Source organism: Gorilla gorilla, chromosome 4 (assembly GCF_029281585.2).
Source record: "Gorilla gorilla gorilla isolate KB3781 chromosome 4, NHGRI_mGorGor1-v2.1_pri, whole genome shotgun sequence".
Classification (NCBI taxonomy): Eukaryota; Metazoa; Chordata; class Mammalia; order Primates; family Hominidae; genus Gorilla; species Gorilla gorilla.
Window position 1 is genome coordinate 26,153,285 of NC_073228.2, and position 21,636 is coordinate 26,174,920.

General features: G+C 37.0%; 1 protein-coding gene across 41 annotated transcripts in view; it reads left to right on the forward strand.

The window, feature by feature from the left end:
• The window catches only part of CEP112 (centrosomal protein 112), a 562,721-nt gene that overhangs the window by 359,151 nt on the left and 181,934 nt on the right, over window positions 1-21,636 (forward strand). For 2 of the 41 annotated variants that reach the window (XR_010133754.1, XM_031011063.3), the window contains exon 1: window positions 13,344-13,675. The exons of the other annotated variants lie outside the window; for them this stretch is intronic. Coding sequence is in view for 1 of the 2 variants with exons in the window: in XM_031011063.3 (XP_030866923.1) it covers window positions 13,514-13,675 (162 nt within the window). In the remaining variant the exon portion in view is untranslated. Of the gene's footprint in view, window positions 1-13,343; window positions 13,676-21,636 lie in introns of those variants that run through there. 41 annotated transcript variants of the gene reach the window in all.

A 21,636-nucleotide genomic window follows, 5' to 3' on the forward strand; every position in this document is an offset into this window, starting at 1 on the left:
AATTTGGATGCCCCTTATTTTTTTCTCTGGCCTAATTGCTCTGACTAGGACTCCCAATACTATCTGTGTTGAATAGAAATGGTGAAAGTGAGCATCCTTGTTTAATTTCAGATTTTAGAGAAAAGGCTTTCAATTTTTCCCTTTTCACTATGATGTTAGCTCTGGGTTTGTCATATATGGCCTTTACTTTTTTGTGAAGTGTTTCTACCTCAATAGAGAGGTTTTTTTTTTAATCATAAAGGGATGTTGAATTTTATTGAATGATTTTTCAGCATCTATTAAAGTGACCATATGGTTTTTGTTCTTGGTTTCGTTAATGTGATGTATCACATTTACTGATATATTTATGTTGAATCATCCTTGCATCCCCAGGATAAATCCCACTTGATCATGATGAATGATCTTTTTAATGTGTTGCTGAATTCAGTTTGCTAGTATGTTCCTGAGGATTTTTACATCTATGTTCATGAGGAATATTAACTTCTAGTTTTCTTTATGTGTGTGTATGTGTGTGTCCTTGTCGGGTTTTAGTATCAGGTTAATGCTGGTCTTGTAGAATAAGTTTGGAAGTATTCTCTCCTCTTCATTTTTTTGTTGACTTTGAGTAGAATTGATATTAGTTCTTCAAATGTTTGGTGGAATTCAGCAGTGAAGCCCTCAGGTTCTGGGTTTTTCTTTGATGAAAGATTTTATTACTGCTTCAATCTCATTATGCATTACTGGTCTGTTCTGGTTTTCTATTTCTTCATAGTTGAATTTTGGTATGTTGCATGTGCCCAGAAGTTTATCCGTTTCTTCTGTTAATAGGCTTTCCATTTTGTTGGCGTGTAGATGTTTATGATAGACTCTACTGATACTTTGTATTTCTGTGGTATCAATTTTAGTGTCTCCCTTTTTATCTCTGGTTTTATTTATTTGGGTCTCTTCTCTTTTTTTCTTATTTAGTCTAGCTAAAGGTTTGCCAGTTTTTGCTTATCTTTTTTAAAAACAACTTTTTGTTTTGTTGATTTTTCTTTTTTTGGTTTCAATTTCAGTTATTTTTGCTCCAATCTTTATAATTTCATTTATTCTACAAATCTGGGGTTTGGTTTGTTCTACCTTTTATATTTCCTAGAAGTGCAGTGTTAGATTGTTTATTTGATGGCTTTCTGCTTTTCTGATGTAGGCACTTATTGTTATAAAATTCCCTCTTTGAACTGATTTTCCTGTATCTCATAGGTTTTAATGTGTTGTATTTTTATTTTCATTTGTCTCAAGAAATTTTAACATTTCTCTTTGAATTTCTTCATTGATCCATTTCTTATTGAGGGGTCTGCTGTTTAATATCCGTGGATTTGTACAGTTTCCAACATTCTTTCTGTTATTAATTGCTAGTTTTATTCCATTGTGATCAGAAAAGACACTTGATATGATTTTGATTTTTAAAAATTTCTTAAGACTTGTTTTGTGACCTAATATGTGGTCTATACTGGAGACTCTTCCATGTGCTGTTGAGGAAATGTTCTGTAAATGTCTGCAGCAGTTGGGTGGAAAATTCTGTAAATGTCTTTTTTTAATCCATTTTTTATTTGTATTTTTTAATTGTATCATTGTATTCTTTTTTTTTAAATTTTTTTAGTATTTACTGATCATTCTTGGGTGTTTCTTGGAGAGGGGGATTTGGCAGGGTCATAGGACAATAGTGGAGGGAAGGTCAGCAGATAAACATGTGAACAAAGGTCTCTGGTTTTCCTAGGCAGAGGGCCCTGCCGCCTTCCGCAGTGTTTGTGTCCCTGGGTACTTGAGATTAGGGAGTGGTGATGACTCTTAAGGAGTATGCTGCCTTCAAGCATCTGTTTAACAAAGCACATCTTACACCGCCCTTAATCCATTTAACCCTTAGTGGACACAGCACATGTTTCAGAGAGCACGGGGTTGGGGGTAAGGTTATAGATTAACAGCATCCCAAGGCAGAATAATTTTTCTTAGTACAGAACAAAATGGAGTCTCCTATGTCTACTTCTTTCTACACAGACACAGTAACAATCTGATCTCTCTTTCTTTTCCCCACATTTCCCCCTTTTCTGTTCGACAAAACCACCATCGTCATCATGGCCCGTTTTCAATGAGCTGTTGGGTACACCTCCCAGACGGGGCGGCGGCCGGGCAGAGGGGCTCCTCACTTCCCAGACGGGGCAGCCGGGCAGAGGCGCCCCTCACCTCCCGGACGGGGCGGCTGCCGGGCAGAGATGCTCCTCGCTTCCCGGACGGGGCGGCTGCCGGGGGAGGGGCTCCTCACTTCTCAGACGGGGTGGCTGGTCAGAGACGCTCCTCACCTCACAGACGGGGTGGCAGCGGGGCAGAGACACTCCTCAGTTCCCAGACGGGGTTGCGGCCGGGCAGAGGCGCTCTTCACATCTCAGATGGGGCGGCGGGGCAGAGGCGCTCCCCACATCCCAGACGATGGGCGGCCAGGCAGAGACGCTCCTCACTTCCTAGATGGGATGACGGCCGGGAAGAGGTGCTCCTCACTTCCCAGACTGGGCGGCTGGGCAGAGGGGCTCCTCACATCCCAGATGATGGGCGGCCAGGCAGAGACACTCCTCACTTCCTAGACGGGGTTGCGGCCGGGCAGAGGCTGCAATCTGGGCACTTTGGGAGGCCAAGGCAGGTGGCTGGGAGGTGGAGGTTGTAGCGAGTGAGATCACGCCACTGCACTCCAGCCTGGGCAACATTGAGCATTGAGTGAGTGAGACTCCGTCTGCAATCCCGGCACCTCGGGAGGCCGAGGCTGGCAGATCACTTGCAGTTAGGAGCTGGAGACCAGCCCGGCCAACAGGGCGAAACCCCATCTCCACCAAAAAAATACGAAAACCAGTCAGGCGTGGGGGCGCGCGCCTGCAATCCCAGGCACTCGGCAGGCTGAGGCAGGAGAATCAGGCAGGGAGGTTGCAGTGAGCCGAGATGGCGGCAGTACAGTCCAGCCTTGGCTCCGCATCAGAGCGGGAGGGGGAGGGGGCGAGGGAGAGGGAGAGGGAGAGCAAATGTCTTATTAGGTCTATTTGGTCTAGAGGACAGTTTACCTTGAATATTTCTTTCCTGATTTTCTGTCTGGATTATGTGTCCATTCTGAAAGTGGAATGTTGAAGTCTGCTACTATTATTGCATTGCAGTCAGTCTCTCCCTTTTGGTCTGTTAATTTTTGTTTTTTTATATTTGGGTGCTATAGTGTTGGGTGCAGGTATATTTACAATTATTATATTATCTTTCTGTATTAATTTATTTGTTATATAACATTCTTTGTCTCTCTTTTTACAGTTCTTAAAGTCAACGTAAACTAATATAAGTGTAACTATTCCTGCTCTTTTATGGTTTCCATTTGCATGAGATATCCTTTTCTATCTCTTCACTTTCAGTCTGTGTGTGTCTTTATAGGTGAAGTGAGTTTCTTGAAGACAGCGTACAGTTGAATCTTGTTTTCTTTTAAATCCATTTAGCCATTCTGTGTCTTTTAATTGGAGAATTTAACCCATTTGCATTCAAAGTTATTATTGATAGGAAAGAGTTTACTGCTGCCATTTTCTTACTTGTGTTCTGATTGTTTTGTAGATCCTTCCTTCCTTTTTTACTGTCTTCCTTTGCGGTTAACTGATTTTCTTTGGTAGTATGTTTTGATTCTATGCTATTTTTAGTGTATCTATTGATTCTGTGCTATTTTTAGTGTATTTACTTTGCTTTGTGGCCACCACGAGGCTTACAAAAAACATCTTTTAGTTATAAGAGGTTATTTTAAACTGATAGTGACTTAACTTTGAAACACAACCAAAAGAAAAATAAGAAAAAAAATGCACTTTAACACCATCCCCTTCACCACATTTTGACTCTTTGATGCTTCAATTTGAATCTTCTTATATTGCCTCTTAGCCAATTATTGTAGTTATTATTTTAAAATAGTTTGTCTTTTAGTCTGCATGCTGAAGACATAGTGGTTTTAGTGCTTCCATTCCAGTATTAGACTATTCTGAATGTGTCTGTTTTCTTGTTTTTCCAAGTCAGTTTAATATCTTTAGATGTTTTCTTGTTACATGTTAGCATTCATTTCTTTCTTGCAGATTGAAAAACTCCCTTTAGCAATTTGTGTAAGACAGGTCTGGTGTTGATGAATAACCCCAGCTTTGATTTGTCTGGGAAAATCTTTATCTTTCCTTCATTTTTGAAGAATAGTGAAGTTGGGTATGTATTCTTAGTTGTCAGTCTCTCCTTTCCACCCCCAACCCCTAAACTTGGAATATAGCATCCTACTCTCTTCTGGCCTTCAGGGTTTTTGTTGAGAAATCCATTGAAAGCCATATTGGGGCTCCAGTGAATATGATATGTGTCTTTTCTCTTGCTGCTTTGAGTATTCTTTTTTTGTCTTTCGTTTTTGCTAATTTGATTAGTGTGTGACTTGGGGATTTCCCCTTTGGGTTAAATTTGATTGATTACTTCTTCCTGTGCGTGGATGGTATAATTTTTCTTGGGATTTGAGAAATTTTCAGTCATTTTTTAAAAATATGCTTTGTGGGCCTTTTTCTGTCTTGGGAATTTCTGTTATGTGGAGATTCATTCACTTGCTGATGTCCCATTAAGTCTTTTTTTTTTTTTTACTTTTATTTTGGGTTTGGGGGTACATGTGAAGGTTTGTTGCATAGGTAACATCATTTAGCTACTACTTGCAAGTGAGAACCTGTGGTCTTTGGTTTTCTGTTCCTGTGTTAGTTTTCTAAGGATAATAGCCTCCATCTCCATCCATGTTCCCATAAAAGACATGATCTCATTCTTTTATGGCTGCATAGTATTCCATGGTATATATGTATCACATTGTCTTTATCCAGTTTGTCATTGGTGAACATTTAGCTGATTGATGTCTTTGCTATTGTGAATAGTGCTGCAGTGAACATTCACGTACATGTGTCTTTAGGGTAGAATGATTTATATTCCTTTGGGTATACACCTGGTAATGGGATTTCTGGGTTGAATGGTAGTTCTGTTTTCAACTCTTTGAGGAATGGCCATACTGTCTTCCACAATGGTTGAACTAATTTACACTCCCACAGACAGTGTATAAGTGTTCCATTTTCTCCACACCCTTGCCAGCATCTGTTATTTTTTGACTTTTTACTAATAGCCATTCTGACTGGTGTGAGATGGTATCTCATTGTTGTTTTAATTTATGTTTCTCTAATGATCAGTGATATTGAGCTTTTTTTCATATGCTTGTTGCCACATGTGTGTCTTCTTTTGAGAAGTGTCTGTCCATGTCCTTTCCAACTTTTTAATGGGGTAGTTTTTCTCTTGTAGATTTATTTATGTTCCTTATAGATGCTGGATATTAGACCTTTGTTACGTGCATAGTTTGTGAATATTTTTTCCCATTCTGTAGGTTGTGTGTTTACTCTGTTGATAGTTTCTTTTGCTGTGCAGAAGCTCTTAAGTTTCATTATAGCCCACTTGTCAACTTTTGTTTTTGTTGTGATTGCTTTTGGTGTCTTTGTCATGAAATCTTTGCCTGTTCCTATGTCCAGGATGGTAATGCTTAGATTGTCTTCCAGGGTTTTTATAGTTATAGGTTTTACATTTAAGTCTTTAATTATTCTTGAGTTGATTTTTGTTTTTATTGTAAGGAAGGGATTCAGCTTCAGTCTTATGCATATGGCTAGCCAGTTATCCCAACACCATTCATTGAATAGGGAGTCTTTTCCCTGTTGCTTATTTTTGTCATCTTTGTCAAAGATCAGGTGGTTATAAATGTGTAGCCTTATTTCTGGGCTTTCTATACTGTTTCATTGGTCTATGTGTCTGTTTTTGTACCAGTACCAGGCTGTTTTGGTTAATATAGCCCTGTAGTATAGTTTGAAGTTGAGTAAGGTGATTCTTCCAGCTTTGTTCTCTTTACTTTGGATTGCTTGGGGTATTCAGGCTCTGTTTTGGTTTCATATGAATTTTGAAATAGTTTTTTCTAATTGTGTGAAAAATATCATTGGCAGTTTGGTAGGTATAGCATTGAATCTATAAATTGCTTCGGCCATTTTAATGATATTGGTTCTTCCAATCCATGAGCATGGGATGTTTTTCCATGCATTTGTTTGTGTCTTCTCTCATTTCTTCGAGCACTCTTTTGTAATTTTCATTGTAGAGACTTTTCACCTCTGTGGTTAGCTGTATTCCTAGGTACATTATGTATTTTATTCTTTTTGTGGCAATTGTGAATGGATTGCTTTCTGATTGGGCTCTTGGCTTGGGTTTTTGGTGTACAGGAATACTAGTGATTTTAGTACATTGATTTTACATCCTAAAATGTTGCTGAAGTTTTTTATCAGCTAAAGGAGCTTTGGGGCCAAAACTGTGGGGTTTTCTAGATATAGAATCATGTCTGCAAACAGAGAAAGTTTGACTTCCTCTTTTCTTATTTGGATGTCCTTTATTTCTGTCTCTTGCCTGATTGCTCTGGCTAGGACTTCCAATACTGTGGTGAATAGGAGTGGTGAGAGGGAATTCTTGTCTTGTTTTGTTTTTCAAGGGAAATGCTTCCGGCTTTTACCCATTCAGCATAATATTGGTGGTGGGTTTGTTATAGATGGCTCTTATTATTTTGAGGTATGGTCCTTTAATGCCTGGTTTATCGAGAGTTTTTAACATGAAGGGGTGTTGAATTTTATTGAAAGCCTTTTTTTGCATCTACTGAGATAATCATGTGGTTTTTGTCTTTAGTTCTGTTTATGTGATGAATTGCATTCATTGATTTGTATAGGTTGAACCAACCTTGCATTCTGGGGATGACGACTACTTGATCGTGGTGGATTAGCTTTTTGATGTGCTGCTGGATTCAGTTTGCCGGTATTTTGTTGAGGATTTTTGCAACAGTGTTCATCAAGTATATTGGCCTGAAGTTTTCTTTTTTTGTTGTTTTGTCTGTTCCAGGTTTTGGTGTCAGGATGGTGCTGGCCTCATAGAATGCATTGGGGAGGAGTCCCTCCTCCTCAATTTTTTAAAATAGTTTCAGTAGGAATGGTAGCAGCTCTTCTGTGTACATCTGGTAGAATTTGGCTGTCAATCCATCAGGTCCTGGAGTTTTTTTGTTTGTTAGGCTATTTATTACTGATTCAGTTTTGGAGTTTGTTATTGGTCTGTTCATGAAATAAATTTCTTCCTGGTTCAGCCTTGGCAGGATGTATGTGTCCAGGAATTAATCCATCTCTTCTAGGTGTTCTAGTTTGTATGCATAGGGGTTTTCATAGGAGTTTCTGATGGTTATTTTTATTTCTGTGGGGTCAGTCGTAACACTCCCATAGTCATTTCTAATTGTGTTTATTTGGATCTTCTCTCTTTCTTCTTTATTAGTTTAGCTAGTGGCCTATCTATCTTTTTAGTTTTTTTTTTTTTCCAAAAAACAAACTCCTGGATTCATTGATCTTTTGAATGGCTTTTTGTGTCTCAGTTTCCTTCATTTCCGCTCTTGTTTTAGTTATTTCTTCTCTTCTGCTAGCTTTGAGGTTGATTTGTTCTTGCTTCTCTAAGTCTTTCAGTTGTAATGTTAGGTTGTTAATTTGAGATTTTTCCAACTTTTTGATGTGGACATTTAGTGCTCTGTATAATTTCCCCCTTAACACTGCCTTAGCTATGTCCCAGAGATTCTGGTATGTTGTATCTTTGTTTTCATTAGTTTTAAAGAACTTCCTGATTTCTGCCTTAATTTCATTATTTACCCAAAAGTCATTCAGGAGCATGTTGTTTAATTTCCATGTAATTACATGATTTTGAATGATATTCTTAGTCTTGCCTTCTATTTTTATTACACTATGGTACAACAGTGTGTTTGGTATGATTTCGGTTCTTTTGCCTTTGCTGAAGATTGTTTTTTGTCCAATTATGTGGTCAATTTTAGAGTATGTTCTATGCGGCAATGAGATGAATGTATATTCTGTTGTCTTCCCTATAAACCTTGTAAGCTTTCTTCACTCATTTTCTTTTTCCTTTTTCCTTCTGTGAGTAATTTTATATGTTCTGTCTTTAGGCTCACTAATTCTTTCCTATGTTTTGTCAAGTCTGCCGTTGAAACTTTCAAAAGAGTTTTTCAGTTCTATTATTGTATTATCTTTTCTAAGATTTCCATTTGGTTTTTTATTTATTTCAATTTCCTTGTCAAATTTCTCACTTTGTTCCTGGATTGTTTTCCAAATTTCTTTTAGTTTTCTATCCATGTTTGCTTGTGATTTTCTGAAATTTGTTTTTGTTTTTTTTTTTTTTTTTTTGAGAAGGAGTCTCACTCTGTCACCCAGGCTGGAGTACAGTGGCGCAATCTCGGCTCACTGCAAGCTCCGCCTCCTGGGTTCTGACCATTCTCCTGCCTCAGCCTCCTGAGTAGCTGGGACTACAGGTGCCTGCCACCACGCCCAGCTAATTTTTTGTATTTTTAGTAGAGACAGGGTTTCACTGTGTTAGCCAGGATGGTCTTGATGTCCTGACCTCATGATCCACCCGCCTCGGCCTCCCAAAGTGCTGGGATTACAGGCATGAGCCACTGCGCCTGGCCTGATTTTCTGAAATTCTTTGAAAGTATTATTCTGAATTCTCTGATATTTCACAGTTTGTCAACTCTTCTGAGTCTATTGGTAGTTTCTTTCAGTGGTGTCATATTCCCCTGAGTTTTCACAATCCTTGCATCTTTATGTTGATGGCTGCACATTTGAGGAGACATCCACCTCCTCTATTTTATGCGCGTGTTCTTTGGTGGTATCAGACCTTTACTACTTAGCATCAGAAGTTAAATGCTGGCCTGTTGTTACTTCCCATTTTGGGGAAGACTTATAGTGAGCATTAGAAGTAAAACACTGCAGTGGAACAAACTCATTGCCCTGCCAATTTTTTCTGGTCTGGGGAAGATTTATAGTTGACTCCAGAACTTAAATGCTTCTCTGAAACAAAATCACTGCCTGCCACTGTTTTCTGGTCTGGGGAAGACTTATAGTGAGCATTGGAAGTTAAACATTGCCTTTGAACTACCTTGCTGACCTGCCATTGTTTCCTAGTGTAAGGAAGACTTAAGCAGCACCAGAACTTAATCTTAACCTTTTAGTTGTTTCTGGGTCAGGTCAAGGCTCCATAGAGCCTTGGGGTTTGTGGAAAAATCCAGCCAGGAATTCGAGCCTTCCCACAGATTCTGCCCCACTGCTGCAATACAGCAGCAACCAGTCTCTTTAATATGGCTTCCTCACTGATTGAAGTACAGAGTAGCTGCCAAGATCCATGCACTAGTTCAAGTAATCAGTGCCGGCTGTTTGTCCCCAGTTCACCCCAGTTTGGTTCAGTATTCCTGGCATTCCCATTAGTTCCTGTGGGACAAGACCAGAATGGTCTTCCTGTGAAGATTCCCAGACTGTGGAGGAGAGCTAATGTCTACAACTTCTTACCTTGGAAACTGAATCTAGAGAAATTTTGTGTGAGGGACATTATGATGGCTTGTGGGAGAGGGCAGCATAGTCCAACATGAATATTTCTCTTACCAGTCATGGCTTCTCTCGATTCTGGGGGCCCAGGGAGTTTCTCTGCTTTCCTCCAAGTTCTGGTGAACTCAGGATGGTATTCTTGTCTTTGGATAGTTTTTAGTTATATTTTTGTGGCAGGAGTGATGCCAGACAATCTATTCACCATCTTGCTGATGCCACTCCCAGTCTTTGCCTGTATAAATCTTTTGATCCTTTCAACTTCGTGGCTAAGTTTGTAATAGCCTAATTGGACAGTGCATCTGTTTTTTTATAACACTAAAGTTAATAAAATGAAAAAATATATTTTACTAGGATCTTTATCAGTGATGAAATGATTACAAATAAGAACAGAAATAATTACTTATGGTACTACTTTGATATCTTACCATTAATAGGGTGTCTATACATTTTAATTTGACCAAAACATTCTCACTTTTACCTGTTGTCCCAGTATCTTGTGTGACTTAGCATTTCCTGCTATCCCTTTCACTGTTAAATATGTCCCAGCTTTCATGCTAAGTTGAGTACTTTTTATGTAAAAGATGTACCTTTTCTTTTTTTGTTTTCTGTACTTTAATTATTGAATATCATTGTAGTCACTATATATATTTTAAATGAGTGCTTTTTTTGACAGTAATACCAAATTTAGCTTATAGATAGCTAGACTGTAATTATTTTAATATTCCAAGCAGCCTTTCTGATGTTTTTTCCACACCACATCAACATTTCAAATAGCATTTTATGCACTTAGAACCAAACTTATTTTCTCTTTATTAAGAGACTCAGGGATGTTGGGATAAAGGGACAGAGCCTCTTATTTCACACTCCCGCCTCCTATGTTTAGACCTTCTTTGAGGGGAGGACAACAGAATGAGCTGATGGGCATAAAGCTGCATAGATATATTATGGGTCTAGTATAGTGGAAGGGTTCTGTGTTGAGAGTCAGGTCTGGTTCTAACTCTTATTCATAATGGAAAAAAAAATTCTCTATGGGCCTGGTTTGCCTGATCCAGCTTTGTGCAGATTAAATAAATTAAAAATTGAAAGTGGTTGAGTAATTTAACTAAATTGAATACATTATGAGACATGGTAAAAAAATAAATAGAAAGTACATGACCACTAAAACTGCAGTTGGCTTAAATAAACCTCTTCATTCTCATAAGTAATAAAGAAAATGCTAATTAAGACATACTATTTTTTAATATATTGAAAAAGTAAATTAGTTTAAATATTACCAAGCATAATTTTAAATTAATAATACCAAAATGCCTAGGGTGCAGTGAATAAACACTCTAAAATGCTATTGTTGAGAATATAAATTGGTACAACCTTCCTGAAAGCCTTTGGTTATCTATACTGTGAACCTTAAAAATATCCCTATCTTTTGACCTAGTAATCTATTCCTTAGTTAGCATAACATCAGTGTCAAAACTGAAAAAAAAACTCTCTAAAAACATATTAATCTCACTTTTGAATATTGTAAAAAACTAAATATTAAGCGGGAGAATCTAGTAGCATATTTAAAATATTGTACATCATAATCACATGGATTTTATTCCAGGAATGCAAAGATGGTTTGATATTAGGAGCACTATTATTAATAATATAAATCACTATACTGATAAATCAAAAAAGAAAAATTATTTGTGATCCTTTATATACTAGTAAGTTGCTGTAAGAGGGAACCCCATAATGCAGTGGAGAAATTAAATAAGAAAGTTTATTTCTGTTTTGCATAAGAATCCAGATGTATTAGGATGGCCCAGGGCTAGGATCAAATGGTTCTCTTTCATGAGGTCACTTAGGAACCTAGGCTGACTAGTGAGATTCCTCAGTCATCCTCAACACACTGTCTCCATCTCTGCTTTAAAGGCTGCTGTTCTGATGGACACCATTTCTTAACCAGCAGGAAGAGAGGAAAAAGATGAGGAAGACAAATATTTCCTTTTAGGGAATTGCCATGGAAGTTGTGCATATCATTCTGACATTTTACTGGAGAAAACAGTCCCAGGGGCACATCTGGGGAAGCAGGGACCTATTTGCATGCACTGTGCTAAAGGTTGCAGGGAGACTATTTTGAAAAGAAATGGAGAACAGGTACTGGGGAACAGTTAACAGACTAATGGCACACACTCATTGCTTTCAGCATTTTGTGCCTAATTTTTGTACAATGGCCCTAGGCACTTAGGATATAGCAGTGAGCAAAATGGCATATATTCCTGTCCCCTCAGAGCTCATTCTAGTAGGAGAGATACATTGTTAGCCATGAACATGCTGCATAAGTAACTTATATAGAATTTTTTTAAGTGTCAAAGTGCTATTGAAAAGGAAATGATAGAGAAGATTCAGGGAGACTCTCGAGTACCAGGGCTGGTACCATTTATATAGTGTGGCCAAAGCTGGCTTCATCAAGAAGGTAACATTCAAACAAATTTTAAGGAGTCGAGTGAGGCATGTTGATATTCGGAGGAAGAAATTGCTGATAGAAGGAAGAGCTAGTGCAGAGACCCTAATGCAAGAGCATGGCTGGCATTGCTAGAGGACTTAAGGAAGCCAGTGTGACGAGAACATAGTGGACATGGGGGAGTTGGAAAAGACATTAGAGGCATTCCAAGGCCTGGTCATGTAGGGCCTTTGAGGCTGTACCAATGACTTTGACTTTAACTCTGAGTAATGAGAGAGTAAGAGGGTATTATGCCATGAAGGGACATGATCTGACTTAGGCTTTAAAAGATCATTCTAGCTGCATGAGAACAAAGGTGGGAAACCAATGAGAAGGCAACTTTGGTAATCCAGATGAGAGGAAATGATGGTGGCTTAGACCAGAGTGGTAGTTGGGGAGGTGATCATATTCTGGATATATTTTTAAAATATACTTAAAGTAAGAGTAAATATGATTTTCTGATGGATTTGATAGGGGGCATGAGAGCAAGAAAGTAAGCCATAGATAAGCTTCGTGTATTAGTCAGGGTTCTCTAGAGGGACAGAACTAATACGATAGATGTATATATGAAGGGGAGTTTATTAAGGAGTATTGACTCACAAGGTGAAGTCCCACAGTGGGCCTGTGGCAAGCTGAGGAGCAGGGAAGCCAGTCCAAGTCCTAAAACCTCAAAAGTAGGGAAGCCAACAGTGCAGCCTTCAGTCTGTGGCTGAAGACCTGAGAGCCCCTGGCAAGCCAGTGGTGTAAGTCCAAGACTCCAAAAGCTGAAGAACTTGGAGTCTGATGTTCAAGGGCAGGAAGCATCCAGCATGGCAGAAAGATGAAGGCCAGAAGACTCAGCAGGTCTGCTCTTTCCACCTTCTTCTGCCTGCTTTATTCTATCCATGCAGGCAGCTGATTAGATGGTGCCCACCCAGATTGAGGGTTGGTCTGCCTCTCCCAGTCCACTGACTCAAATGTTAATCTCCTTTGCCAACACCCTCACAGACACACCCAGGGACAATACTTTGCATCCTTCATTCCAGTCAAGTTGACACTCAATATTAATCATCATACTTACACACAGGAAAACATGGAAAAAATATGCTAGTTCATTTCTCTGTGAGATGGGATATGTGAATTTTGAATTGTATTTTTCTGCATTTCTAAATGTTCTCTATTATGCACTTTATAAGCTGAACAGTGATGCACAGAAGTCAACCTTTCGTCATACTGTTGCCTTGTCCCTAAGTCCTAGGGTATCTTTAGCCTCCTTCCTATTTTCTGCCCCTGGGAGACTAGAATCACAAAGAGGGTGTGCTGGCCCTTTAGCCCTGGCATCACATTAGCTGACATCAGGAACTGAGCAAGGCAGTGTGGTTGTGATGTCACTATCTCACCTCACCCCCACCTAAGAGATTGTGGTGGGGAATCTCAGACACTCTAACCCTCTGGGCCCAAGTCACCTTTCTATCAGGGGAGGGAGGCTGTGCTCTCACTAGCTTCTTGTTAGAAGTTCTGCCTGCCCTACAGCCTGCACTGAGGGCTCTCATCACTGCTTCTGAGATCTTAATGGGTGTCAACGAAGATGTGGGCTTCTCTGAGTTTAGACTATCCATCTGCCAAGGAAAACCAAGCCCTGAGACTGATAGAGATGAGAGAAGAGAATGGTAATGTCCCCAAGACAGAGCAGGCAGGAAGTTTGAAGCCTCTGAGGGATACAGGAAAATCTAACCTCAAAGAGAAGAAGGTAAGAACAAGACAACCTCTGTCCTCCTGACATAGGGATCTTGCTGAAAAAATAAATCTCATTGCTGAACTGAGTTAGGCATTGGTAATTCATCTCAAGGAGATGAATTTTGATGGGGCAGGGATGATGGAACAAACTGCGATCACATTGAACAGAAATAAGGGCCATCATCTAGATATGCTGGACTGCATGCCCTGGGAAACACAGAGAGGTGTCTGACATCTGGGGGCAACAGGCAGAATCCGGCAGAACTTTCTGGAAGAGGTAGATTGTGAGCTAATGGCATTTTCTCCCTTGCTCAAAAACTTATAAAGTGCTGTAGCCCAAGAAAAAGTGAAGTTGCCACAGCTTCCTAGTTGTCTGGCCAAGGATTTGCATCATTTCATTTCCCCTCTGTACCTTTCATTGTTTTTCTTTCTTATGTATTTATTTTAATTAATTAATTTTAAGTTATGATAACTTTTTTTTACTGTACAGTTCAGTGGTGTTAAGTACATTTAAATTGTTGTGCAACCATCACCACGATCCGTCTCGAGAATTTTTTTTATTTTGTAAAACTAAACCTGTGCCCACTGAACAGTAACTCCCATTTTCTCTCCCTCTAGCCCCTGGCAAGCATCATTTACTTCCTGTCTATATGTATTTGATGCTCTAGGGCAGGGGTCCCCAGCCCCTGGGCTGCAGACCTGTACCTGTCTGTGGCCTGTTAGGAACCAGGCTGCACAGCAGGAGGTGAGTGGCAGGTAAGCTACTTCCTGTTGATCTGAGGCGGAACTGTTTCATCCCAAAACCATCCTTCTACCCTCATCCTGTGGAAATGTTGTCTTCCATGAAACCTGTACCAAAAAGGCTGGAGACCATTGCTCTAGGGTACCTGATATGAATGGAATTATATAGTAGTAGTTATTTTATGACTGACTTATTTCACTTACCATAATGTCTTCAAGTTCATCCACGTTGTAGCATGTGTCAGAATTTCCTGTTTTGTTCAAAATGAATAATATTCCATTGTATGTGTATACCACATTTTGTTCATCCATTCATCTGCCGACGGACAGACAGTTGGGTTGCTTCCACCTTTTGACTATTATGAATAATGTTTTTGTGAACATGGATGTGTAAATATCTGTTCTAGTTTCTGCTTTCAGTTCTTTGGGGTATATACTCAGAAGTAGGAATAGGTCGATATAATTCTGTTTTTAATTTTTCAGGGAACTGCCATATATTTTCCATAGCATCTGCATCATTTTACATTCCCATCAGCAGTGCACAAGGGTTCCAGTTTCTCCACATGATTGCCAACACTGTTTATAATAACCATTGTAATGGGTGTGAATTGATGTCTTCTACCTTTCTTAACTGTCTCTCCCACCACAGATAACAATCTGTGCTGTACCCACTCCCAGACAACTCTGTTTTCCATAAATAGGCTGTAAACAGTCTCCCTTTGTGGCTTCACACACATTTTCCCCTCTGCCTGGAAGACTTGGTAACTCATCTTTCTTCCTCAAAGATGTCCCTGCCTTCCTCCTTTCCACACCAACTCAGAAGCAGTCAAGCTCTTTCTTGTATTCCTCTAACTCTTCATTTATTCCTCTTTTTAAAACAAATATAACTTATATAGGTTATGTGCAGTTCTGCAAGTTTTGACAAACCATCACCACATCAAGATGAAGAACAGTTCCATCACCTCAAACATTTCTCCAGACCTTTGTCATCAGCCCCACTTCTTTTCTCATGTCCCAGCTCCTAGTAATCACTCATCTATTTTCTGTGACCATAGGTTCTCCTTTTCTGGAATGTCATGTAAATATTCAGTAGGTAGCTTTTTGAGTCTGGCTTCTTTCCCTTTGCATAATGCATTAGAGATTCACTCATGTTGTTGTGTGTCACTGTAATCTGTTCCTTTTTATTGCTTAGTAGTATTCCATTGTATGGGAGTACAAAACTTATCCATTCTCCAGCTGGGAAATATCTGGGTTGGTAAGCATTCACATAAAGATTTTGTGTGAATATACACTTTAATTTAACTTGAGTAAATAGAAAGAAATGAGATTGTTGAGCTTTATGTTAAGTATATTTTTAAATTTTATTAGAAACTGCCAAACTGTTTCCCAAAGTAGCTACGTAATTTTGCACTCCCACCAGCAGTGTATGAGAGTTCCAGTTAGGTTGCACCCTTCATATTGTGGAGTTAATAATGTTATTTTAGTCATCCAAATACACATTTCTCACCATTCATGCATTTCCCTAATGACTAATAATGTTGAGCACCTTTTCCTGTGTATATTTTGTCATCTGAGTGTCTTTTTTGGTGAAGTATCTATTGAAATCTTTTTCTGATTTTTTATTGCTGTTTTCTAATTATTAAATTTTGAGAGTTATTTATGTATTCTGGATTCAAGTTGTTTATAAGATATGTGATTTGCAAACACTTTCTCCCAAATCAAAGAGCAGAGATTCTTAATTTTTATGAAGTCTGACTTACCAGTTTACTCTTTTATAGATCATGTTTTTGGCATTGTGTATAAAAAATCTTTGCCTGACTTAAGGTCACAAAGCTTTTCTCCTGTTTTCTTCTAGAATTTTACAGTTTCAGGTTTTATTTTTTGGTCTGTGGTCCATTTTGAGTAGATTTTTGTGGATGGTGCAATGTATGGATTAAGATTCAATTGTTTCTGTATTGTGTGTTGAAAAGACTATCCTTTCTCCATTGAATTGCCTTTGCAGCTTTGTTGAAAATCATTTGACCACATATGTGTGGTCTACTAGTGGACTTTCTGTTTTTCTTCTATTGATCTATATGTCTATCCTTTTACAATGCCACACTATCTTGATTACCGTAGCTTTTATAGTCAGTCTTAGAGATAGGTAGTATAAATTGTCCAACACTGATCTTTTTCAAGATCGTTTTGCCTATGATGGTTTCTTTGTTTTTCTTAGAATCAGCATAATGAATTCTACACAAAATCCTACTGAGATATTTTTTAAATTTGTGTTTAATCTACATTAAGGTTGGAATCTTAATGAAATTGAGTCTTCTGATCCATGACCATGGACGATCTTACCATTTATTTAGGTTTTCTTTAATTTCTTTCATCAGCATTTATAGTTTTCAGCATCTAGAGGTTGCACATATTTTGTTAGATGATATTGAATCATGATTTTATCTTCAATTCCCAATTGTTCTTTGCTAATATATAAATATAATAGATGTTTTAATGTTGATATTATACAATGTGACCTTTCTAAACTCATTTATTAATTCTAGTCACTATTTTTGGTAGATTCCTTGGAATTTTTCTACATATATAATTAGCTGAATACCTGTTTCTTAATAGTTTTCCCTATGAAGGATTAATTTTAATTATGCCACATATGTCAACATATTTTATTTTTCACAGTGGTATATGTTATTAGTAAACTGGTGAATTTTGGAAAATGACTCCTCAAAACAAATCTAACCTATGAAGAATCAAATGTACCAGGGAAAATACATGAGCATTTGTAATTTTTCAGTTTATAATCTGTCTTCTGTGTCTGTAGGTTCTGTACTCATGGGTTCAACCAACTGTGGATCAAAAATGTTTTTAAAAATATAAAAATAACAATATAGCAATAAAAAGTAATACAAATGTAAAAACAATACAGTATAACAACCACTTACATAGCATTTACATTGTGTTAGGTATTACAAATACTCTAGAGCTGTTTTACAGTATACAAGAGAATGTTGATAGTTACATGCAAATACTCTGCCATTTTGTTTAAAGGAGCTGAGTATCTTTGGATTTTGGTATCACCGGAGTCCTGGAACCAATCCCCTGTGGGTACCTAAGGAAGACTGTACTTTGTTGTGTCCTATGCCATACATCTGATTTTTTTTTTATAACGACAATATAAACCAACATGGATAGGAAAAGTGATCTATGTTTTTAAATACCTATTTTTAAGATACAAATTATTCTTCATCCTAACTCGCTTTAGTAATCATTCTTTTAAAAATAAAATGATATAAAAATATTTTAAAATAATATTATATATGCATGTATGCTAAATATTCCATTGAATTGGGAATTTTGACTACTTAAATATTTTAAAAATTTTGCAAATCATTTCTTTTTCAATATCATACCAAAATATATTTTTCCCCACACGTATTTTTAAAATTGGTTTTAAAAAAGCTTTTTAAAGCATTGTTTGTGATACCTTCTTAGTGAATTAGTGACATTTTAAACGTTTTTTTAAAGAAACAATGTTAGGCCAGGCACGGTGGCTCATGCCTGTGATCCCAGCACTTTGGGAGGCTGAAGTGGGTGGATCACCTGAAGTCAGGAGTTCGAGACCAGCCTGGCCAACATGGCGAAACCTCATCTCTACTAAAAATACAAAAATTAGCCGGGTGTGGTGGCACATGCCTGTAATCCCAGCTACTCAGGAGGCTGAGGGAGGAGAATTGCTTGAACCTGGGAAACAGAGGTTGTGGTAAGCCGAGATTGCACCACTGTGCTCCAGCCTGGGCGACAGAGCAAGACTCCGTCTCAGAAAAAAAAAATATATATATATATATAACATATATATAATGTATATATAAAATATATATATAATATATATAATGTATACATAAAAAATATATATAATATATAATGTATATATAAAATATATAATATATATAATGTATATATAAAATATATTATATATAATGTATATATAAAATATATTATATATAATGTATATATAAATATATACATTATATATATATAAGTTTAATAATTTGATAATTTTTTAAGTATTGGAAGCCCCAAATTGTGTAGAAAATCCCGTTAAGTTCCATGCTTTATATTCCCCTTAAACATATTTTATTTCCTTTAATTGGTTGGTTACATCAGTAGAGTATATTTTGAACTTTATGTTCTACATATATGTATATATATACACATAGTATAATATAAACAAGCCTGAAATAGATGCCAAAAAGAGTTACTAATACACAAACACATACATATTTCCACAATTTAGAGTACACTAATCAATTTCAGTAATTACATAGCCTGTATCACTGCACTTATGGCTAAAAACACTGGTTACCCAGCCAGGTGTAGAGCATTGTACGACATTTTTTTTTTTTTCAGAATGTATTACAAATTATTATTTAAAAAAAGAGCTACATTTTAAGTGTGTGCAGATGTGAGTTTTGGCTTACATAACTGTTTTTAATATTCATCTATGGTATTTTCTTGGCAAAGAAAATGGACATTTGTTCCCATTGCATGACTTTAACAGATCAGTAGACATCCTAGGAATACTCTAAGGAAGCAACCCCGGGTCATGGAAAATATCTCATCAAACATCAGTATCTTTGAATCTTATTTGTGACCATTGCTTATGTTATTGTACATTTCATATTAATATTGTATGCGGAATTCTAACAGTTTTCAATGACCTTTTAAAGATTTATAATTTAGGCCTATATTTCTATAAATTTAGGCCTGTTATTTCTGTGGATTCTGGTGTTTATTCAACCCCAACTACCTTATGAAGTTGAAGGAAGTATCATACATTTTACGTTTTAGAGACTTCCTGAGAATAAGAAATTATCAGAATTGCCATACTTAGATTATAACGAATGGCCCATTCAGTCCTGTATTTGATGTCTGATTTCACAGAGAGGCTGTAAAATGGATGACGTGAACTTACAAATCTCTAGTTTCCTTAAATAATTTATGAGTGAATGAGTCAACATATATTTAACAAGCATTTACTGTATATTTAGGTCAGTGCTGGGGAAAATCATGAAAAGACATGTAACTTTGTCACTGCATTCTGGGAGCTTTTCTTATTGCAGTGACAATGAGAAATACAGGTAAAAAAAGAACTAGAAAACTGTCTAGTCATGCATGGTAAACTTCTACTTTAGGGTACAATGCTGGGAGATCTGAGGTCTGTAGGAATCGGGATCTTTTATGGAAGAGGGACAATATTTGAATTGGCACTAGATATGAAGAATTTTCTGAGGCAGTCAAAGGGGATAACACGAGGAAGCTATGAGCTTAGGAAAAATCGGAAGAATGTCAGACAGTAATTGTTTATGAAAATCCCACTTATTTTAAAAAGATTGAAGATGCCTTTTTAACATTTTTGTTTTTAAACTTTTATTTACACTTACTGAAATGTTACAAAAAGAGTACAGGGAATTGCCATATGTCCTTCACCCAGCTTCCCCTAATGTTAACATCTTATTTATCTGTAGTACAATTGCCAAAACCAGGAAATTAACAGTGGCACAATCTATTAAATACCTACAAATCTTATTTTAATTTCACTAGCTTTTCCATTAAAGTCCTTTCTTGTTGTTGTTCTAGGACCCAATGCAGGATCTCACAGTGCATTTAGTTGTTATATCTCTTTAATTCTCCTTCAATCTATGACACCTCCCCTGTCTTTCCTTATCTTTCATGACTTTGACGCTTTTGAAGTGTACTAGCTGCTGGTTATTTTGTAGAATGTTTCTCACTTTGTTTATGATTAGATTGAGGTTATGCATTTCTGGCAAGAATAATACAGAAGTGATATTGTGCCTTTCTCAGATGCATTATATCAAAGGATGCATGGTATCAAAATATCTTGTTATTGGTGATGCAAACATTGATCACTTTTTAAAGATGGTATCTGCCAGGTTTCTGTGCTGTAAAATTAATCATTTTTTATTTCTGAGAGGTAAAATATCTTGGGAGACATAGTTTGAGACTATGCACATATTCTCAGACTTTTGTTCACTAATTTTGTCTGAACCATTGGTGAATCTTACCTGAAATAATTACCTGTTCTTTTACTCACAGTTACTTTGAAGTTTTGTCATTTTTCTAGCTTTAAGTTATGCTGAGGGTGTGGGGTTTTTTGTTTTTATTTTTATTGTTTCATATCATTAGGAGAGAAAATATTGGAAGCTCAAGGTTGCTTTTAAAATGCAAGATTCTTTTAAAGTAAGGAATCACATCTAACAGAAAATAAAAGAAAAAATAAGGTGAGGCTAGTGGTAGTGTTCATGAAAACACAACACACTCTAAGCGTTGGATAAATTCTGCTGAAGGACCTATATTTGACTCCACATTTTTCAGTAGCAAATGTCAATTTATAAAAAGCATCACAATTAAAACAAGATTCAGTGCAATAAGCTTTTAAAAGTCATTATTTCAAAAATTAGTGGATTGAAATCCTTAGAGAAAAAATTACAAGAGATTCTCACCAAGAGGACAAGTGTAATATGGTTAATTAACATCTTCAGCAACATCGTCATGAAACACATTTTTTCCCTTAGAATGGAGGTGTAATAGGTATTATTTTGATTTTAACTTTTCTAAAAATAGAGTGACTATTAGTGTGAGACATAATGTATTAAAAGTCAATCTGAACACCAGAAGTTCTTTAAGAAGTCACAAACTGTATTGTTTTGTGAAATCATTTTGTGATTAAACAAATTAATGAGCAGATAGTATTTACTTGAACAAAATTGAATTCCTGCTATTTGAATGCTGCTGTGCTAAATAACCAAAACCCTGTTATAGAGTATTTTTTTCTGAAGTAGAAATCATTTAGTCTCAGACCATCTAAGGGGGTCCCCAAATAACCTTATTACAAGATAGTTTTATAATACTAAACTTGAGGAGAAAGTTATCACAAAATTGAGACTTGCCAAGAATTTGCCTTATTTGTTGTAATTTTTGAAAGATTTTTGCTTCAGGTTTTGCTTCTGATGATCATTCACTGGAACTGAATCCTGAGGAAGGATGGTGGGGGAGTAGTAAGGAAGGGGCTGAGATATTATTTGCTGATGGTGCTATCTTTTGCTAGTTTTCTATTTCTAAAGAGCTAAAAATATTGAAGATTTTGATATCTTAAAATATGTGGCTTTTGGTGTTCTGCAACGAGGGCTTTGTTATTTTAACAAAAAGTTTTTAAAA